General features: G+C 44.6%; 1 protein-coding gene across 4 annotated transcripts in view; it reads left to right on the top strand.

The window, feature by feature from the left end:
- Positions 1 to 18,463, top strand: part of LOC144679206 (uncharacterized) — a 58,084-nt gene extending 39,621 nt beyond the window's left edge. For 3 of the 4 annotated variants that reach the window (XM_078539631.1, XM_078539633.1, XM_078539634.1), the window contains 4 exons: positions 8,520 to 8,627; positions 10,058 to 10,119; positions 14,779 to 15,424; positions 16,956 to 18,463. In XM_078539631.1, the coding sequence (XP_078395757.1) occupies positions 8,520 to 8,627; positions 10,058 to 10,119; positions 14,779 to 15,424; positions 16,956 to 17,443 (1,304 nt within the window). In that variant the 3' untranslated portion in view covers positions 17,444 to 18,463. The remainder of the gene's footprint in view (positions 1 to 8,519; positions 8,628 to 10,057; positions 10,120 to 14,778; positions 15,425 to 16,955) is intronic. The other variant, XM_078539632.1, reaches the window with a different exon arrangement.
- The last annotated feature ends 1,813 nt before the right edge of the window (positions 18,464 to 20,276 follow it).

The raw sequence follows: 20,276 nt of genomic DNA, 5'->3' as shown, positions 1-20,276 counted from the left end.
AACATTTATTGCCACCCCTAATTGCCCTTGAGAAGGTGTTGGTGAGCCACTGACTTGAACCACTACAGAACATGTGGTGTAGGTACATCCACAGTGTTGTAGGGGAGGGAGTTCTAGAATTGTGATCCAGCAACAATGAAGGAATGGCGACATAGCTCCAAGTCAGGATGGTGTGTGGCTTGGAGGGAAACTTGCAGGTGATGTTGTTCCCATGCTTCAGGCCAGAGTTGGAGAAACACAGATGTCTCAAAGGGCTGTGGGGCCGGAGGATGTTATAGGAGGCAGGGCCAGGGAATCGGAACATGGTGATGAGCCTTCACTTGGAGGGGAAGAGGGTTACAGCTGGTGTGTCACCCAACTTGAATTTAACTAGGTCAATGCTGCAACATCCCTAAAAGGAATGAAAATATCAAGCACCACAGTTTATGCAGGAGAGACCTGAACCCCACACAAATGCACTTATTGGCATTGGCAGAATTACTTTGCTGATAACAAAGAATTGTGTTTTTGAAGCTGAGACATTGGGCCCAATGTTAATTCTGTGCAAGTGGTTGGGTTTTGAATGAGTTAAAATCTCACCCATTATATCTAGAATCTTGGTTAGGAACTCAAGTGATAGACCATAACAAAAGTGCTGGGTCCTAGTAAAATTCCCTTCCTTTCAGCTGCCTTATATTTTTGCTGTAATCTGGGGTAATCACATTAAAATGTCACATTCCCATCAATTGATTTAAAAATTGCCAGTTGGCACAGACCAATTGACATCAAATAGGATTTGGGTTACACTACCTCTGTACAGGTAAAATATGCTGCTGAGGTACCACAAGCCACAAACTGCAATTGCGCAATGAGTATGTGGCAGACTGTCATCTACTGACCACTGTCTGAAGCATTGCAGAACTAACATCAGACTGAGGCAGTAAACACAGCTCCAACAACAATGAGCATATTGAACAAAAAAAAAGCTGATGACTGCAGGAAGATATCAATGGACTGGTCAGGTGGGCAGAATAGTGGTAAAATGGAATTCAATCCAGAGAGGTTCTTTTCAATTTGCTGCACAATTAATGAGTTTTGGAAAGTCTGTTTTCACAATTTACCATACAGCTTGGGGTTGCTCGTGATACTGCTTCCCTGCTTGTCCCCCATCTACAAGGCACAAGTCAGGAGTGTGGTGGAACACTCTCTACTTGCCTGGATAAGTGCAACTTAAACAACACTAATGAAGCTCGACACCATCCAGAACAAAGCAGCCCGCTTGATTGACACCCCATCTACCACCTCCAACATTCATTTCCTCCACCACCGACGCACAGTGGCAGCAGTGTGTACCATCTACAAGATGCATTGCAGCAACTCACTAAGGCTCCTTCAACAGCACCTTCCAAACCTGAGACCTCTACCATCTAGAAGGACAAGGGCAGCAGATGCATGAGAACACCATCACCTGCGAATTCCCCTCCAAGCCACACACCATCCTGACTTGGAAATATATCACCGTTCCTTCACTGTCGCTGGATCAAAATCTTGGAATTCCCTCCCTAACAGCACTGTGGGTGTACCTACACCACATGGATTGCAACGGTTCAAGAAGGCAGCTCACCACCACCTTCTCAAGGGCAATTAGGGATGGTCAATAAATGCTGACCTAGCCAGCATCACCCATATCCCGTAAATGAATAAATGAAGAAAAATTTGAGCATGAACAGCAGAAAATGTTGGGAAATTGGGAGGTCAGTTTAGCATCACTTCCCACTCTGACCTCCGAGTTTTCATATCCCACTCCTCCACCCAGCCGTTCACAAGCAGCCTCTCTGCACATTTCTGCAGGCACTTTGGGGTGGGGCATACAGCCACCCAGTTACTTTAGGGTCAGCAGCTGTAGTACATGCTCACTGCGATGGGAACTTAAAGGGTTAGTAACTGATGCCCCATTTGGAATCAAACGGAATGTGACTTCCACTTTCACAGCATTTAACGCTGCCCAGCAAACTTTCAGAATGAAGTGTTCTCTCTTCGCATTACCTGCCCCACCAGCACCACACCCTCCTTTTTTACAATTCCAGAAAGAAAAATTCACTATCATCCTGTCTTCTTTCCATTATTCAGCTGGACTTGCCCCACCGCCAAGTTGTAAACGATCTGTCAACCACTTGGTTCTCCTTCATGAATGAGATGGGGTTTTTAACGACACTCCGGTAGTTTCAAGTTCACCATTACTGAGACCGACTTTTTATTCCAGATTTATTTAATTAACAGAATTTAAATTCCCCAGCTGCAGTGAGCTCATGTTACCAGGCCATTAACCCCTCTCCAGTACGTTGAACCCAAGCCTACAATTTACACTGGCTCAGCTTCTTGAAGCACAACTCTGCTTAGCTACTGTACCATTGGCCTTTGATCTCTGCAGGCTATGAAGCTAAGTATGTATAATGTGACTGAGCATAGGATCAAAGTGGAATATGTAATACATGCTCTTTGGTTATGTGCATGAAGAAGCTCATTAGGCGGTATAGTGGATGTGTCTCCGCCAAGTCTTTGAATAACTGCCAGTGTTTGTCATGGAGCTTTCTGGTAGCCTTTCACATATTCATGAAGTTGCTTCCAAACCTGTAGAGTGCAGTTGTAACTGTGGAATATTCTAGTTTCCAACTACTAAATAGCACATGGGTTTAGAAATGCACAGCAGGAGAGGTCTCTGTGCATTAATTGAACAAGGCATAGACATGAAGCAACATATGAAAAACTATCTGCAAGAGCTTGTCTTCTGACCTGGGTAATTTTGGAAATGCCACAAGTAGCCTTGGTTCACCAGAGTCATTGTTTTAACCATTAGAATGCCGCTGATCAGGTACCTCGTTGGGCAGTGGCAATTATCATTTGGTGCTTACCAATGGAATGAGAAGTTGACCGGTTACACTTCAAGGGGCGATGAAATTTTGTGGGCTTCGCCTATCTGCCTGCCATAATTGACAGAACCATAGAATTTTACAGCACAGAGGAGGCCATTTGGCCCAATGTGCCTGTACTGGTTCTTGGGAAGAGCTGTCCAATTTCGTCCCACTCCTCAGCTTTTTCCCATAACCCTGATAATTAATTCTCTTTGAGTACTTTTCAGATGTCTTATGGATTCCACTGCCCTTTTTGGTAATGTGTTCCAGATCCCGACAAACCTCTATGTGGGGAAAAAAATTATCTACGTTTCCCATCTTGTTCTTTAATCAATTATTTTAAATCTATGATCTCTGGTTATCAACCCACTTGCCACTAATTGTGCCTGCAAGTATCACAGAATGATACAGCACAGAAGGAGGCCATTTGGCCCATTGTGCCTGTGCCACCTCATTGGTTAGTCCCAGTAAGTTGCACTAACCTATTTCTTCATAACCCTGTAAAATTTTTGCCTTCGAGGTTTTATCCAATTCTGATTTGAACATTACTGTTGAATCTGCTTCCACTGTCCTCTCACAGAGGTTTTGGCTGCAAAATTGGTCTTCATTGCACCCATAGTTTTGGCACACATGCACAGTTTAGGCATGGCACACACCAAATGCCATCTTGGTGAGCGCATTAGCGGAAGCATGCCACGAGTGCACCAAAAGTATACAGAGTAGGCAGATTGTCTATCAGTGTGTAATGCTGGCACTCTCAAACTCCGTCTAATGCCCTCTTTCAAACACACACAACTCAATATGAGTTCAGCATCAGGAAACCAGTCCTATTTAAAGGGATCCTAAATGACTCTCTAGTTAGTTGCTGATTAATCTCTACTGGCTCTGTTTGACTTTGTAGAACTGCTTGGTGGTTTGCAGTTGAAGTTGAAGTCAACAGGGATGGATGCTGCACAAGTAGAAGGCCGTGGTTCTGACTTCCAAGGGTTCTGGTCAGACCACCTTCTTCCCATTATGGGTACCATAGTTACCAATCTCTCCCTTGAGCTGCAGCACAAGAGGGAGACGGAGCTGAGGCGACAAAGAAGAGGGCAAGCTGCTTGCAGAGGGAGAGGAGAAGGGTTCACAGCAAGAGGTGGAGTAGGAGGTGATAACAAGGTCACTGGACAACTAATCTAGAGGCCCAGGCTAATGCTCTGGGGACACTGGTTCAAACCCACCATGGCAGCTGGTGGAATTTAAATTCAATTAATAAAATCTGGAATTGAAAGCTAGCTTCAGTAATGGTGACTGCGAAGCTATTGTCGATTGTCATAAAAACCCACCTGGTTCACTAATGTCCTTTAGGGAAGGAAATCTGCTGTCCTTACCTTGTCTGGCCTACATGTGACTCCAGACCCATAGCAATGTGGTTGACTCTTAACTGCCCTCTTAAGTGTCTCAGCAAGCCATTCAGTTCAAGGGCAATTCAGAGTGGGCAACAAATGCTGGCCTTGTCGGCAATGAATCATGAATCTCATGAAAGAATAAATAAAAACGAGAGGCCTTATTCATCTTCAGGAAGCATTTGTCTTCCCTGGAGCTAAGCCAACACCCAACCTGCATCATCAAAACCCCTCATAATTTTAAATGCCTGTCCACCTAACCTTCTCTGCTGTAAAGAGAACAATCCCAACTACTCCACTCTCTCCATATAACTGAAGTCCCTAATCTCTGCTTTCATCCTGATAAAACTCCTCTACATCCTCTCCAAGGCCTTGATATCTTTCCTAAGTGTGGTGGCCAGAATTTCAATATTCCAGCAGTGTTTCAAGATCAATGATTGTAGTACTTTCTCAGTGAGAGTCTTTATTGAACTGACTGTAAGACGACCACTTACAGAGCTTCCCTCATGGCAGATTGGACATGTAATATTGCTGTATTTCAAAACCCAAACATCCCCCTTTTCATAACGAACAAAGGACAAAACATCCCCCTTTTCCTAATGAACAAAAGATGAATTTGCATGCATGATCATGTGTAACTGAGAGTTACCCAAGTTACCCACTATGCACCCACTGTTCTCATGCATTAACAACTATTTGTTCTACTCATCAGTCTCTGCATCTGCATTGGATACATAGTCTTTCAACCCATGCAGGTCTCTTAGTGGTACGCGTGCATGTTGTCATTGGCTGTTCATCTGGATGATGTTCCTTGTCCAGAGAGTGTCGTTCCTGTGGCACTTGTTGCCATGGTAACTGTTGTTGTTCCATTGCCGTTGTTGGGGACCCATGGACCTCTGGGGTTGATGATTGTTCTGTACTCTGTACAGCTGATGAGATCCCATCTTCCTGATTGGCCACCTCCAGTGAAGGAACAGCTTCTCTAGTTGTTCGTATATGCCTGTTGTTGTGCAGGTACATGATTTGTTCAATTCTACCGTGTACGATCAAGGTGACAACTTCTCTACACATGTCCCAAGTTACCACGTGGGCTAACACTTGTTGAGAGCGTTGAAGGTTTGTACCCTAACTGGCGGTGGTTTGACAGTTGTGTCAAAATGAAATTTGGTTTTCTGCCATTTCACCTTAATTTTTTCACTCACGCCTGTTACTACTTCTGGTTCCAGTAGCTTTTTTGCTATTGGAAGAGTTGTTTGTGTGCAGTGTGACCTTAGTCTTTGGACTGGACTACTATCCATACCTTCAGTCAGCTATTTCTCCACTCAAGGATTGCCTTGTATACACTTATGCTAGATTTGCTTGATTTCTTGATGATTCATTTGGCGATTTTCACTGCCGCCTCAACCTTTCCACTTGAGTGGGGATAGTGCAGAGATGATGTGTGGTGTTCAATTTCCCAATCCTTTGTAAAATGGCTGAATTCTTTGTTTGTGAACAGAGGGCCATTGTCACTCATCACAATGTCTGGAATGCCGTGACGACGGAAGTGTGCTTTCAGGCATTCGACTATCTCTCCTCTTGTTGTTGAAGTCAGCTGGTTTACCTCCCAGTTGTCAGAAGAGTAGTTGACAGTGATAAGTTAATCAGTCCCTGCTATGGTGAAGAGGTCCACTCCCTTCATCTTCATCCATGGTCTGCCTGGGATGTCATGTGTCATCAAAGGCTCCCTAGCTTGTTTAGCCTGGTACTCGTTACGAGCACCGCACTGGCCAATGCGGTCTTTAATTTCACTGCCCATGTTTGGCCAATAGTGCACTTCTCTTGCCTTGACTTGATTCAATTCCTTGATGGATTACATGGATGCGCTTCAGCATCTCATCTCTCATCTCCTTAGGAATGATGACTCTATTTCCTTTGTACAAGATGCCAACATGTGATGTTGTTTCATTTTGGTGTGCCCAATATACTCTTGTGACCACAGGTGTGTTCATGACACTCTCAGACCATCCTTTCATCACTGCTCCTTGTAGCACTTGGAAAGTTGCATCTTGTCTAATTTGCTTGATTTGAGCAAGGCGCTTTGTCAGATTCACTGTCTCTGCCGGGTTGATGACTTCCAGATCATGTCTAACTGCTGCCTCACATTGAATCTGGAAGATTTCACATTCTATTGTAGCCTCCTCAACTTTTTTCAATGAGAGTGCTGCTCTCGACAGCATGCCAGCAATGTACATCTGTGTCCCTTGCTTGTATGTCATATCGAGATGATATCTCTGTAAAGGAAGTAACATTCTTTGCAGATACTTTGGAGCAGATAGTAGCGGTTTTAGAAAAATGCTTTGAAGTGGCTTGTGGTCGCACTCCAGTGTGACTTTGTCTCTCCCAAGCAGGTATTGATGAAAATGCTCACAAGCAAAAACTATAGCCAAGTACTCTTTCTCGATCTGAATGTGGTGTTGTCCATTTGCATTAGTGCCCTGGATGCAAATGCGACTGATTGTCCTTGCTGCACTAAGGCTACTCCAAGACCTGTCTCGCTGGTGTCACACTGAAAGTTGACTCCTTCATTAACGTAGTTGTACTTCAGCTGTGGCATTGTTGTCATTAGTTGTTTGATTTTAGTGAAAGCTGCTTCTTGGTAAGTGCCCCAATAACATTGCACCTCCTTGGCAGCGAGCTTGCATAATGATTCACACTCTGACGACAAACTGGGCTATAATTTTGCCAGATGGTTCATGAATCCTACAAATTGTTGCACTGCTTTCACATCTGTTGGTTGCTGCATCGCTGCTGCAGCTCCAACTTTATCAGGATCTGGGCGAAGACCTTTTGCTGTCAGTACATGACCTATGTACTCGACTTCAGGCATCTTCAGTTGCAATTTTTCCTTGTCCTTTTGTAGCAGCTTTTAGCAGATTTGAACATTTCTGTGTGCCTTTCTGAGCTGTGGCTTCCCTCAACATTTTCAGGGTTTCAAAATTCTATTCTAAATCCACCTCTGACACCATGTTTCAAGTTCAATGATTGCAGTGGCTTCGGAGTGAGAGTCTGTATTGAACTGATTGTAAAATGGCCACTTACAGAGCTTCCCTTGGCAGAGGTCACATGACTACAGCAAGCCAGATAGGGCATGTAGTATGTCGTATTTAAAGCCCAAACAAGCAGAGGCCTCGCTAGAGGATAGCTTAAGTAGAAAAGCTCTGAAAACGCCAAAAAAAGAGTAATTTCTGCAGAACTTGTGCTAATATTTCATCAACATTACAGCAGTTGACTTGGAAACCTTCTGTATAAAGGCAATCTGTTTTACTGAAGTTAAAAATTACCCTCCGTATTCTAGCACGCAGCATTTGGAGTGCAGTGCCTATCGCACACTGATTTAGGCTACCAAATTTCTAATGGTTCTGCTCACAGTTACATCAGAAGTTTTACAAGGCCATGGACACTATGCTATATGGCATCTTATTCTTTTGTTAAATTTAAATGCATTTACCGTTAAAATTAAAAAATTTAATTGTAACCCAAAACTGATGAGCAAACCCCAATCTGCAAAGCTCCCTGACCAAAAAAAAAATTAGACTCCGAATGTTCCCAGGCTGTGTCCAGCCCTTGAAGAATTAACCACAGCTCCACTTTTGGCAGCTGAATAACATTGTTCGTCATACAGTGTATTGTTCTTGTCATCATAAAACAGTGTAGTTTGCTAAGACCAACACCGCAAGGGATCTGTTAAAATCTATATGGATGGGTCAGGGTGAAACCAGATACAATTGTAAGAAATCTGCACCCTTGGTGGTTATTGGGAACAGAGAAAGACTCCAGTTTTATTCTATGTTGTTTCTTACTCTGTATTTCTAATCTGATAAAATGCATCAGAAAATTAATGTGTGCGATACAAAATGCATTTATGCTATTAGTGTGATCTTGTTATCGGTTGCAAATTACAAGAATATGACTTTCATTATTCTATAAAGACAAGCATTCTCCGTCCAATTAGCATTGAATAATAGCAGTCATTTCAGAGCACTGCATTACTTAAAACCTCAGCTAGTACTTTATCAGACAATGGTTAGTTATCTCTAAATTTGACATGAAGGGGAGTAAAAGAATGTATTTATTGTTCCATCAGCAGCAATGTTGTGGTGTACTTGATGATTTAGTCAATATATCTGAGGAATTACTATGTGTTAGTAATGGATATTCAATTAGAATCTCACTGTGACTGTGTTTTATCCTTTAATTATAGATGGTTCAATACCGGCAATCACTGTGGGCCTTGCATGTGGATGTGGAGTAATCATGTTGTTTATCTGTGCCTTAATATTCCACAGAAAGACTCTGACAACTCTTACAGGTATTTTGAGATCATTCACATGGCTTCAAACGACGTCGCAAGTTACTAAAAAAAATTCTAGATTTAGACGTGTCTTCCACTGTGGCATTGGCCAGGAAATTCCTCGGAAATGCACCCTCTGCAACAGAGGAAATTTTCGGCCATTACGTTCTCTGTCGTGAGTGTGTAGACTTATATTCGCCAGTGTGGGGTAATATTTGTTGTACGGTGTTGGATACAGTTCGATTGGTATGAAGAAGCCTTCGTAGTCATGCATAGGTGAACTGTAGTTCTAAGAGTCAATCAAGACTTATTTACAAATGTACAGTAAAGCATACAAGATAGGAACTGCCTCCATGTTTGCTGATACACATGGCTCTGTGTATCTTGCTTGACCCTAGGCGTGGGTTATGCGCTCTCTTACATCACTGTGTGGTTATGTACGTGGTTGCCTTATGAGGATAGATTGAACAGGCTGGGCTTGTTTCCACTGGAGTTTAGAAGAGTGAGGGGTGACTTGACTGAAGTATATAAGATCCTGAACGGTCTTGACAAGATGGACGTAGAAAGGATGTTTCCCCTTATGGGTGATTCTAGAACTAGGAAGCACTGTTGTAAAATTAGGGGTCGCCCTTTTAGGATAGAGATGAGGAGATTTTTTTTTCTCTCAGAGGGTTGTGCGACTTTGGAACTCTCTGCCTTAGAAGGCGGTGGAGGTGGGGTCATTGAATATCTTTAACACTGAATCAGGGACAGTTTTTTGAATTTGTGCAGAGGTAGATAGATTCTTGTTAGACAAAAGAATCAAAGGTCATCAGGGGTAGATGGGAATGTGGAATTAGAAACACAAACAGATCAGCCATGATTCTATTGAATGGCGGAGTAGGCTCGAGGGGCCAAATGGCCTACTTCTGCTCCTATTTTGTATGCTGGTATGTACTCAGACCGACAGTAACCCTATATGTACCAGATCCTTATATTACGATATTTTGTAAGGTTGATTGCCAGGCAATTTTCTCAGGGCATGTTACCACTCCGCCACTGTGAAGTGGTCAGATGTTCGGCCGAAGCCCCATTTAAATGGAATTTCCACTAAAGCTAAATGTGTCACATATATTGTAGGAGAAACACTGATCTCAGGAGGTTTCACTCTGGAAGGTAGACCTTTGCTGACCCCTGTTGTTGTGTGGTTTATCTATCGTTAATTCAGTTTGTCACATCAGTGGTGGTAGTTTATTGAGTTTATTACACCAGTAATGGTAGTTCATTGGGCTTACTGCACAAGTAGTAATTTGCATAAATCAAGGGTAATTTTTTATTCTGTCTCTGTCTCATAATAAAAATGAAATTGGCTTTACGGGAAAATAAGAATTGCTATTCAGCTCTCCTCCTGCTTCTGACACTGTATCGTAAACTGGTACTTGACAGTAACATGTTACCTTTGCATCCAGATAGTGTTCGACAGAGAATTGCTGATGCCTGGTGCAGTGTTCAGAGTCAAAAGAGAAATGAGGTGAGTTTAAAAAAAAATGTACAGTAAACTATAGAACTGAAAAACCAGCCAAGACATTTGTTAAATAATAGATAATAGAGCCCCTCAAATTCACTTAATTTAAAGGGAATTGCATTGCCACATCATCTAAAAGTATTATAAAAGGAGAGACCTGAACCATTACAGTAGTTCTCAGTCTAATTTTCAGTTTACTATAATAATTAAATTTGACTATCAGCTTTCTGGTGTTGTTATACTCAACTACTTGGCCAAAAAATCCTCCTAAACTGCCCAAACTCTGCCCCAAAAGGCTCAGGAGGGGTATATCTTCCAATTTTCCATTTCAGTCAATAATAAACACCTTCAGGTATCCCTGTACTTTGTATTCTGAATCTTCCCTCTCGGATGAGCAGTCCCTTAGTGTGTCAGTGTGTTATTGATCCAATTCCCACGCCTGCTATTTTGCAGCTAACCTGGGTGGGATTGCAATTAACACTGAATCAGGGACAGTTTTTTTGGATTTGTGCTGGTACCCACTGGAATCTGAGTAAAGAGCTCCCAAACTAACATCACGAAGGAAACTTAACACCAGCAATGAAAGGAAACAACCATCCTTCAGTCTGCACTCAATTTGAACACACTGTACACACACACACACATGCTGCACAGAAGAGGTTGGCCATCCAATGCCGATAGAGGGTGAATGATCTCATCCGTGCCCTCAGGGTATGGCAACCATCTCATCCCTCTAAACTCATGCACTCACAAGCCCATCACACATTCACTGGCATCTCACTCACTGCCAGCTCAAGGGACATCACCACCCATTCTCACACACACATACCCTCACATCTCCATCTGGCCTCATCTCCTCTGGAGACTGCCTCCTCTGCCCTCACCCTCTTGAGGCCACATGCACCGATTAACATGTTCCCCCCACACACACTCTGGGATACCCCCCTTCCCCAGTACAGCCCTCACCCTGCAGCCTCTTCCCTTGCCTGAGGCCACTTCTCCCCCTTCCCCAAGTAAGCCCTAGCTCTGCAGCCTTATGGCTGGTCTGGTAGGTAGAGACCTGCCCGTGAGCCCCCCTAAAGGCGACGTGGTGCTGTCTGTGAAGCCTGGCGCTGATGACTGTGAGTGCTGCCCGAAGCAAGGTAGGCAAACAAACCTCGAAATCCCAAGTGAAGTGCAGCTCGCCAGGTGCACGTCACTTATGTGCCGTTGTGAAATACGTCAGCGTGCAATCACGCCAACATGGCCGAATGATCCAGCGTGGGGGGGTTGAGTCCAGCGAGCTGGCCTTATAATGATATGCAAATGTATTACAATGAGGTTCCCGCTGTCCGATGGTGGGTAACGCAGCCCATGGACGAGCTGAGCGGACGATCGCAAACTGGCTTCATGACGCCGTGAAGCCTATTTCTGGCCTTCTCGCCATATTGTCTGCTCATGCCGCCGAGCACGCCCAATGCCAGCGGGCATGGACAATACCACCCACGGTTTGAAACAATAATAAACTGAATTTCCAAAAAAAGTTAAGGTTTTAAGGAAAGAAACAATTGCTGAGCAGAAGTACAGCAATATCATAGCAATAAATTGATAATTTAAAAGAGAGTAATTAATAAAGATGACCAGAGTGTGAGAGGGTCAGGATGTGTGTGTGTCCAGCTCACTCCAATCTCAGGGTTCTCACTTACTTAACCTCACTCACTGGGAGTGGGTGCTGGTGTATGTGTTGGTGTGGTGGTGAGAGTGAGTGAGAAATCCGAAATTGGTCACAAGGCAGACTCGCACTCCTTCCCCAACTTCCCACACTCACTCAGTCACACTCCCTCACTCCCGCCCACACTCACTCAGTCACACTCACTCACTCAGCCCCACACTCACTCAGTCACACTCCCTCACTCAGCCCCACACTCACTCAGTCACACTCCCTCACACCCCCACACTCACTCAGTCACACTCCCTCACTCACCCCCACACTCACTCAGTCACACTCCCTCACTCAGCCCCACAGTCACTCAGTCACACTCCCTCACTCAGCCCCACACCCACTTAGTCACACTCTCTCACTCAGTCACACTCCCTCACTCACCCCCCCACTCAGTCACACTCCCTCACTCACCCCCACACTCACTCAGTCACTCCCTCACTCACCCCACACTCACTCAGTCACTCCCTCACTCATCCCCACACTCACTCAGTCACTCCCTCACTCACCCCACACTCACTCAGTCACTCCCTCACTCAGCCCCACACTCACTCAGTCACACTCCCTCACTCCCGCCCACACTCACTCAGTCACACTCCCTCACTCCCGCCCACACTCACTCAGTCACACTCCCTCACTCACCCCCACACACTCACTCAGTCACACTCCCTCACTCACCCCCACACTCACTCAGTCACTCCCTCACTCACTCCACACTCACTCAGTCACTCCCTCACTCAGCCCCACACTCACTCAGTCACACTCCCTCACTCACCCCCACACTCACTCAGCCACTCTCTCACTCACCCCCACACTCAGTCACACTCCCTCACTCACCCCCACACTCACTCAGTCATACTCCCTCACTCACCCCCACACTCACTCAGCCACTCTCTCACTCACCCCCACACTCAGTCACACTCCCTCACTCACCCCCACACTCACTCAGTCACACTCCCTCACTCAGCCCCACACTCACTCAGTCACACTCCCTCGCTCACCCACCCACTTAGTCACACTCCCTCACTCACCCCCACACTCACTCAGTCACACTCTCTCACTCCCCCCCACTCACTCACTCACACTCTCACTCCACCCCCCCGCCACACTCACTCAGTCACTCACTCTCTCACTCCCCCCCACACTCACTCAGTCACTCTCTCACTCCCCCCATACTCACTCAGTCACACTCCCTCACTCTCCGCCCATACTCACTCAGTCACACTCACTCCACCCCCCCACCACACTCACTTAGTCAAACTCTCTTACTCCCCCCGCACTCACTCAGTCACACTCTCTCACTCCCCTCCCACACTCATTCAGTCACACTCTCACTCCCGCCCACACTCTCTCAGTCACACTCTCACTCCTGCCCACACTCACTCCTGCCCACACTCACTCAGTCACACACTCTAACTCCAGCCCACACTCACTCAGTCACACTCTCTCACTCCCCACACTCATTCAGTCACACTCTCACTCCCGCCCACACTCACTCAGTCACACTCTCACTCCCGCCCACACTCACTCAGTCACACTCTCACTCCTGCCCACACTCACTCAGTCACACTCTCACTCCCGCCCACACTCATTCAGTCACACTCTCACTCCCACCCACATTCTTACTCCCGCCCACACTCTCTCACTCCCACATATTCATCACAACATGGCTTCGCCCTCCGAGCCGCCAAAACTTCGCCCTCCACGGGCCCAATGCTCCTGGCTTCCCGGACTCATGTTCATTTCCCTCGCCCTCAGCACACTCACCAAAGCTGGTTTTCGCTGCTTCTGCAATCAGAGACGGCTTCTCTCCTGTGTTTGCTGCTGATGGAGGAGCAGCTCCATGCAGAATCTTTCATTGACTCATCTGTTTGACTGGAGTTTTGAAAACTGGCTCGGGGGCCACAGAGAGAGGCTTCACAGGCTACATGTTGGACAAGCCTGGTCTAGATCCATCTCCAGATAAGATCACCCCTCAAACCAGCTCCTATATTCAATAAGGTCATGGCTTTTCTTATTCTGTCATGGGATGTGGGCATCACTGGCTAAGCTATCCCTAATTGCCCTTGTTCAAGGGGCATTTAAGAGTCAACCACATGTAGGGCCAGACCAGGTAAGGATGGTAGATTTCCCTTCCCTAAAGGGACATTAGCGAACCAGATGGGTTTTTATTACAACATCGGCAATGGTTTAATTCCAGACTTTTATTGGATTCAAATTTCACCACCTGCCTTGGTGGGATTTGAACCCAAGCATTACCCTGGAGCTCTTGAACGCTAATCCAGTGACAATACCGCTCTGCCACCGCCTCCCTAGCGGTAGCAAGTAATTCATGATGAGAACAATAGTGGGGCATTTTGAACATAAGAATTGAGAGCAGCTATAGGCCACTCAGTCCTTTGAGCCTGCTCTGCCATTCAAAGACCATAACTCCATCTCCCTGCACCAACTGCATCGCCCTTCATTCCTTTAGTAGCCAAAATATCTGGAATGGCACTTTCTACTGTTTTATGCTTAACATGGTGCAGTACACCATGCCATCTTTATACCCCTTTCAACAATCCTTTTGAGCGTGTTACCAAGGGGATGTGTCACTGCTTCTCCCTGTTGTCCATAGATAATTAATGGGGCAATGATCCTTAAATGTACTGGAAGTGGATATCAGTGAGCATGCATGTATTCAGATGGCACTGTTTATCCTTGCACCATTAAATGTTTATGTTGTAGAAGGAACAATGTTAGTATTTCAAGTCAATCAGCCTTAAATGAATTTCTAAAGCTCTGAGTGAATTTGTGACTTTAATTTTAGGCATTGAAAGAGCAAAATTGGCCATACAAATTTAAATCTGTCTCTTTGTGGTTTTGCTGATAGACACACACGAAGTAGTCAAATGTATTGCTTTCCTTCAGCTTGTTTGTGCTTTTCCTATCACTGCGTGTCTGAAGATTTTCCATTGCTTTTCAAGGGAAATCCACCTGCTGATCAAGCGATTGGTAAGTTGCCAAGTGATAATCACGACTGGGATCCAGAGAGTGAGTTGTTTATACCACCCAAGTATCCGGAGAAGGCAATTGATCAGGACAGTGGCTCCATATTCTACTCATTTGCAAAGCATCCAGATTGTAGCTACGCTTTGAACCCTTTCCGTGAAGTTGAGCCCCTGCGTAGTGCCGCACATTCCCCAAGGATCCCGAGAGAGAATCCAGAAAGTAAATACTCCATTGGAAATGGAGGAGAAGTCTCCAGTGCAACGCATTTAGAAGACCCAAGGGCAGGAAATTCAATGAATCCCCTGTTGCCTGCAGGGTATAAGGTGGAAGAGTCAATTCAACATAATTCATCCAAGCAAGAAAGGAACAATATCAACACTGTCCAAACACAAACATCTTGTAGTACTCCGATCTCAGGCAGAACAGCTCCATTGCCTTACAGACAGTCAAACAAAGGTCATACTGTAAAGTATGATGGTCATACAAGCCATCAAAGTAACTGTTGCAGCAACAGTCAGAGGTCTGACAATACCGACGGGCACAGTCCGAACAACACAGACTCTGATCACTCAAATCCAGGTGACGAAAACAGTCACAAGTCAGGAAATTCAACACCACCTGGTAAGTTAACCTCCTTATCTTAAGTACATTAACATCTTTAAAAAAAAAAGCACGTAGGAATGTGGTATAGATCATAAGAAATAGGAATAAGAGTGAGCCCTATGGCTCCGTGAGCTTGCTTCACCTTTCCTGCCGTGGTTTATCTTCTACATCAACTCACCTTCCCACCCTCTCTCTATATCCCTCGATTTCCGTTGTGTTGAATGGTTTATCGATCTTAGTCTTGAATATACTCAGCAGCTGAGCATCCACAACCCTCTGAGGGAAGGAATTCCCAAGATTCAGAGCCCACTCAATGAAGAGGTTTTTCCCTCACCTCGGCCCAAAATGGCCGACCCTTCATCTTGAGAGCTGGCCCTTATGAGTGTGAGTGTGTTAACTGGTTATACTTGATTCTCAATGAATGTTCTATCCTAGAAGTTCCAGTTTGATCTACTGCTTGTTGTGTAGAGGTAAAATAGCTTTGACTTCTCACTCACCTGCAGTGCCATTTTATTTTGTCTTAACCTGGATAACCTATTCACAGGGAAACTGTGGACCACTTAAAATTTTCTGGGAAAACTCACTGTCTTTGATTATCCACAGTATTGTTCCCACACAATGACCTGTTCATTGAAAAGAGAGCAGCACTAACCCTCTAGAGAAACTATGCACTACAATTCGAAGACAATTAAGCACTGGAAATGACAGTGAGATGGCCCTGTACTTACCAAATTATGTATATCTGGCACAACTGCGTGAGAAAAATAGTTCTTATACAAAGTATTACAGAAGAGAAATAGGCCATTCAACCCAACAAGTCCATGCTAGTGGTTATGTTTCACAACAGTTCCCAATGCTACAGAAATCTTGTGTACTCCAGATTTGCTACAACTGACACCGCATCTGTAAAACCCAAGCTCCACGGATGTAATGAACACGTTGGACATCCAGTGTATCAGCTCAACAATATGCTCGCTCCTCCCTTAATCAGAAATTATGCTGTCCTCAACCTTGGTTGAAGTTTAGTACATGAATATTCATTTCCCAATGCCAACGTTGTGGACTGAAGTCAATCTCGATCACATTATTATTGCTGCTTCTCCCAACAATTGCAAGTGGCAAAATTCTTGATGCTACTTGTCATTTCTAGCCTTTTATCTCCTATACTTCTCATGACCTCTTTACTTAACTCATTTTAACCTGGGACTCATTTTGGCCCAGTTCTTGATATCAATAGTGTTCATTGTTACCAAATATCTATTTCTAAAAGTGTCTCGTTCCTTTGCGCTTATTTCCCTCACAGCGAATTCTCTCAATTCCCCAATGCAGTTTATTCTTTGCATCCTTATACTCTGAAGTCATGCACACAGCTCCTTTTCGTAAGTCAAAACAAAAAAATCTGTGTCCCAAGTGTTTACCACTTCTAAATTACTGATCATTTCTAATGGACTGCCATATGTGCACCAGGTTCAGTGGTTCAGGTATTTAAAACTAAAAATATTGGTCTGTAAAATGCTATATTAAACTTTCTTTCCACTTAACTTGTCAGGTTTTTCCTGCGGCACGAATGTGACAAGTGGCCAACCGGTGCTGAGTGTTGGTGGTGGTTCGGTCGTTTTCAATGTAATCGTCAAAGTGAATCACATGACAGAGCAGGACAGCAGGGGAGAGGTGGATGACAGAGCCGGCTTTCCCGGAAGGAAAGGAACCCCCAGAGAAAATGAGAGATTCCCCTCGAGGGAGGAGAAACCAGGCCCCGGGTGTGACTTTGAGACTGATGCAGGACTCCCTGTGCAAGAACAACACTTTAAGGAAACCGTGTGTGTCCCTGTCCAAGAGGAACAAAGCAGCCTTCACCTCCACAAAGCGAACCTTCCGATCCAGGAACAAAACAGCAGAGAAAGCTCGGAAGAAAGTCTGAGCTTGTCAAGTAAAACGGTCAGACAAGACAGTCAGGAGCATCCCAAAGGAAGTACGCTCATTCCTGTGCAAGAAGATGGAAAACCTGAACACTTTCCCAACAAAGAAGAGAATTAATAAGTAGAACTCTTCATTTCAAAATGTTTTACTGAAATTCTGAACTATATATGTCTTTTGCATAGACATAACTGGAGATTATACACTAACATCCTGGGAGAGGTGCTACTGGCTTATTGAGGAAGTTAAGGAAATTGTGTTAGTTTTTTGTATGTTTACCAAAATGATACTTTTTTTCTGGCAACTTTATGGCCCTAATGAAATTACTTTTCAGCCTCGTTTGTGGCAAGGTCAACACCGGAGAGTTTTGTTCACAGTACAGAATGATTGTAGAACGTTAAAAGACTGCAGGCCACACTTCACCAACAACTTGCACTTATATCGCACCTTTAACATTGTAAAACATTCTGAGGTGCTTCACAGGGGCACTACCAAACAGAAGGAGATAGTAGGACAGATGGCCTAGTAGGCTTTACAGAGCGTCTTAAAGGAGGAGAGAGAGGATGAGAGGTTTAGGGAGAGAATTCCAGAGTTTAGGGCATAGGACACTGATGTCACAGCTCTGAATGGTGAACCAATTCAAATTGGGGATGCTCAATTTTTATAGGTATTTTTCTTTATACCCAATTTTCATCACCAAAATAGGAATGTACTTCTGTGAAAGATGTAGCTCATACCAAAAAAACACATTAATGCATGTGCATTTGGAAAAGATGTGGATAATTTAATCATTAACATTTTCCTTAAGGAGCAAAGGGAATTTAGGCCTTTCTGCTTAGTGGCGTGAGACTTAACAGTTTGAGAGTCTTCCAGCATGGTTGTAAAATAAAAGGTTGGAGTGATGAAAAGTGATTGTACAGAATGGACTGAGCTATGGGTCCATCTGCTGGTAAAGATTATACTAACCATGCTTCAAGAAAAAAATTGAATTAAAATGCCCCTTATATACAACAATTTGGGATGGATAATAAAATTGAATATAATTGAACTAGAGAGATTTGACAATGTATTGCTGTAAAACAATGGGGACAAAGTATACATGTTCAATCACCAAGGATTTGCATCTATCTATTTTATATTGATATATATTTTGTTGGATCTGTTTATGTTTATCTGTTTAAATACAAGATTCGCTTATTTAAAAAAATACAGCCTTGGCTTTCCATGAGTCTTCTTGATGGAATTTAGTCCCTTTGATGCAGAGTATTTAAGATTCAGATCTGGAAATGGAAAAGTAAATCCGCATGTCAAAAAGTTCTGGTTTGACATTTGGTTTCACTTATAGATCGTGACTTACGAGGAGACAAGGAGGTGCCAGTCTTCCGTAGCAAGTGACTCTAGTCTCAAAGAGAGAAAAATCACTTGAGTTTAGAGAAGTGTCTATTTTTTGGTGGTGTAGTGGCAATGCCACTGAACTGGTGGTAATCCAGAAGCCCAGGCTAATGCTCTAGGCCATGGGTTCAGAGCCCACCATGGCAGCTGGTGGAATTTAAATTCAATTAATAAAATCTGGAATATAGTCTCGGTAATGGTGACCATGACAACTCACATCGATTGTTGTAAAAACCCACCTGGTTCACTAATGTCCTTTAGGGAAGGAAATCTGTCATCCTTACCTGGTCTGGCCTACATGTGACTCCCGACCTACAGCAATGTGGTTGACCCTTAACTGCCCTCTGAAATGGCCTAGCAAGCCACTCAGTTCAAGGGCAATTAGGGATGGGCAACAAATGCTAGCCTTGCCAGTGATGCCTACATCCCATGAAAGAATAATAAAAGAAAATGCCAAGGTCCATAATGCAGAAAAAAGGAGAAATTATGAAGCAATGTATTGTGCTTAAAGACCTGTAAATGAGAAGAATTAATTGCTCACGAAATGCGGCAGCAGAGGTTAATAAGGCCATTCAAATAAAGCAAACAAAGCACTGGACTTCATTTCTACAGAGAGGAAATTGAAAATCAGAAACATTGTGCTAATATGTCTAGAACCTTGCCAGTAGGCTCCCAAGGTGTGGAAAGTGGTCCATGTTGTCCAAGGTCTCGTTGTGGATTTTGATATCCGGGGAGCAGTGTGTTGTGGAGGGGGCAGGTTGGTAGAGGACCTTTGTCTCAGTGTAAGGCCCATGCTGTCATACACCTCGGTGAAGGTGTTGACGATGACTTGGAGCTCGGCCTCCAAGTATGTGCAGGCACAAGCATCGTCTGCATCCTGTAGTTCAATGACAGAGGACGGGGCAACTTTGGATCTGGCCTGCAGAGGACAGAGGTTGAACAGGTTTCCATTTGTTCTGTAGTTTTGCTGTGGAGCTTGCTGAGGGTGAGATGGAGCATTGCAGCAAGGAAGACTGAGAAGAGCATCAGTGTGATGACACATCCTTGATTGACCCTGGTCCGAACATGGATTGGGTCCGTGGTGGATCCGTTGGTCAGGATCACAGCTTGCATGTCATTGTGGAGCAGGCAGAGGATGGTGACAAACTACTGTGAACAAGGGCAGACATCGACGACGAGGTTCAACACCAACTTCAGTGTGCCAGTGCAACCTTCGGCCGCCTGAGGAAGAGAGTGTTTGAAGACCAGGACCTCGAATCCAGAACCAAACTCATGGTCTACAGAGTAATAGTGATACCCACCCTCCTATGTGGGTCAGAGACATGGACTATGTACAGCAGGCACCCCAAAACTCTGGAGAAGTACCACCAGCGCTGCCTCTGCAAGATCTTGCAAATCCATTGGTAGGACAGGCGCACCAACGTCACTGTTCTCGCTCAGGCCAACATCCCCAGCATTGAAGCATTGACCACACTCAATCAGCTCCGCTGGGCGGGCCTTATCGTCCGCGTGCCTGACATGAGACTCCCGAAACAAGTGCTCTACTCGGGGCTTCAACAAG

This window comes from Cetorhinus maximus, chromosome 3 (genome assembly GCF_964194155.1).
Source record: "Cetorhinus maximus chromosome 3, sCetMax3.hap1.1, whole genome shotgun sequence".
Taxonomy (NCBI): Eukaryota; Metazoa; Chordata; class Chondrichthyes; order Lamniformes; family Cetorhinidae; genus Cetorhinus; species Cetorhinus maximus.
This window is presented reverse-complemented; position numbering and strand designations above follow the sequence as displayed.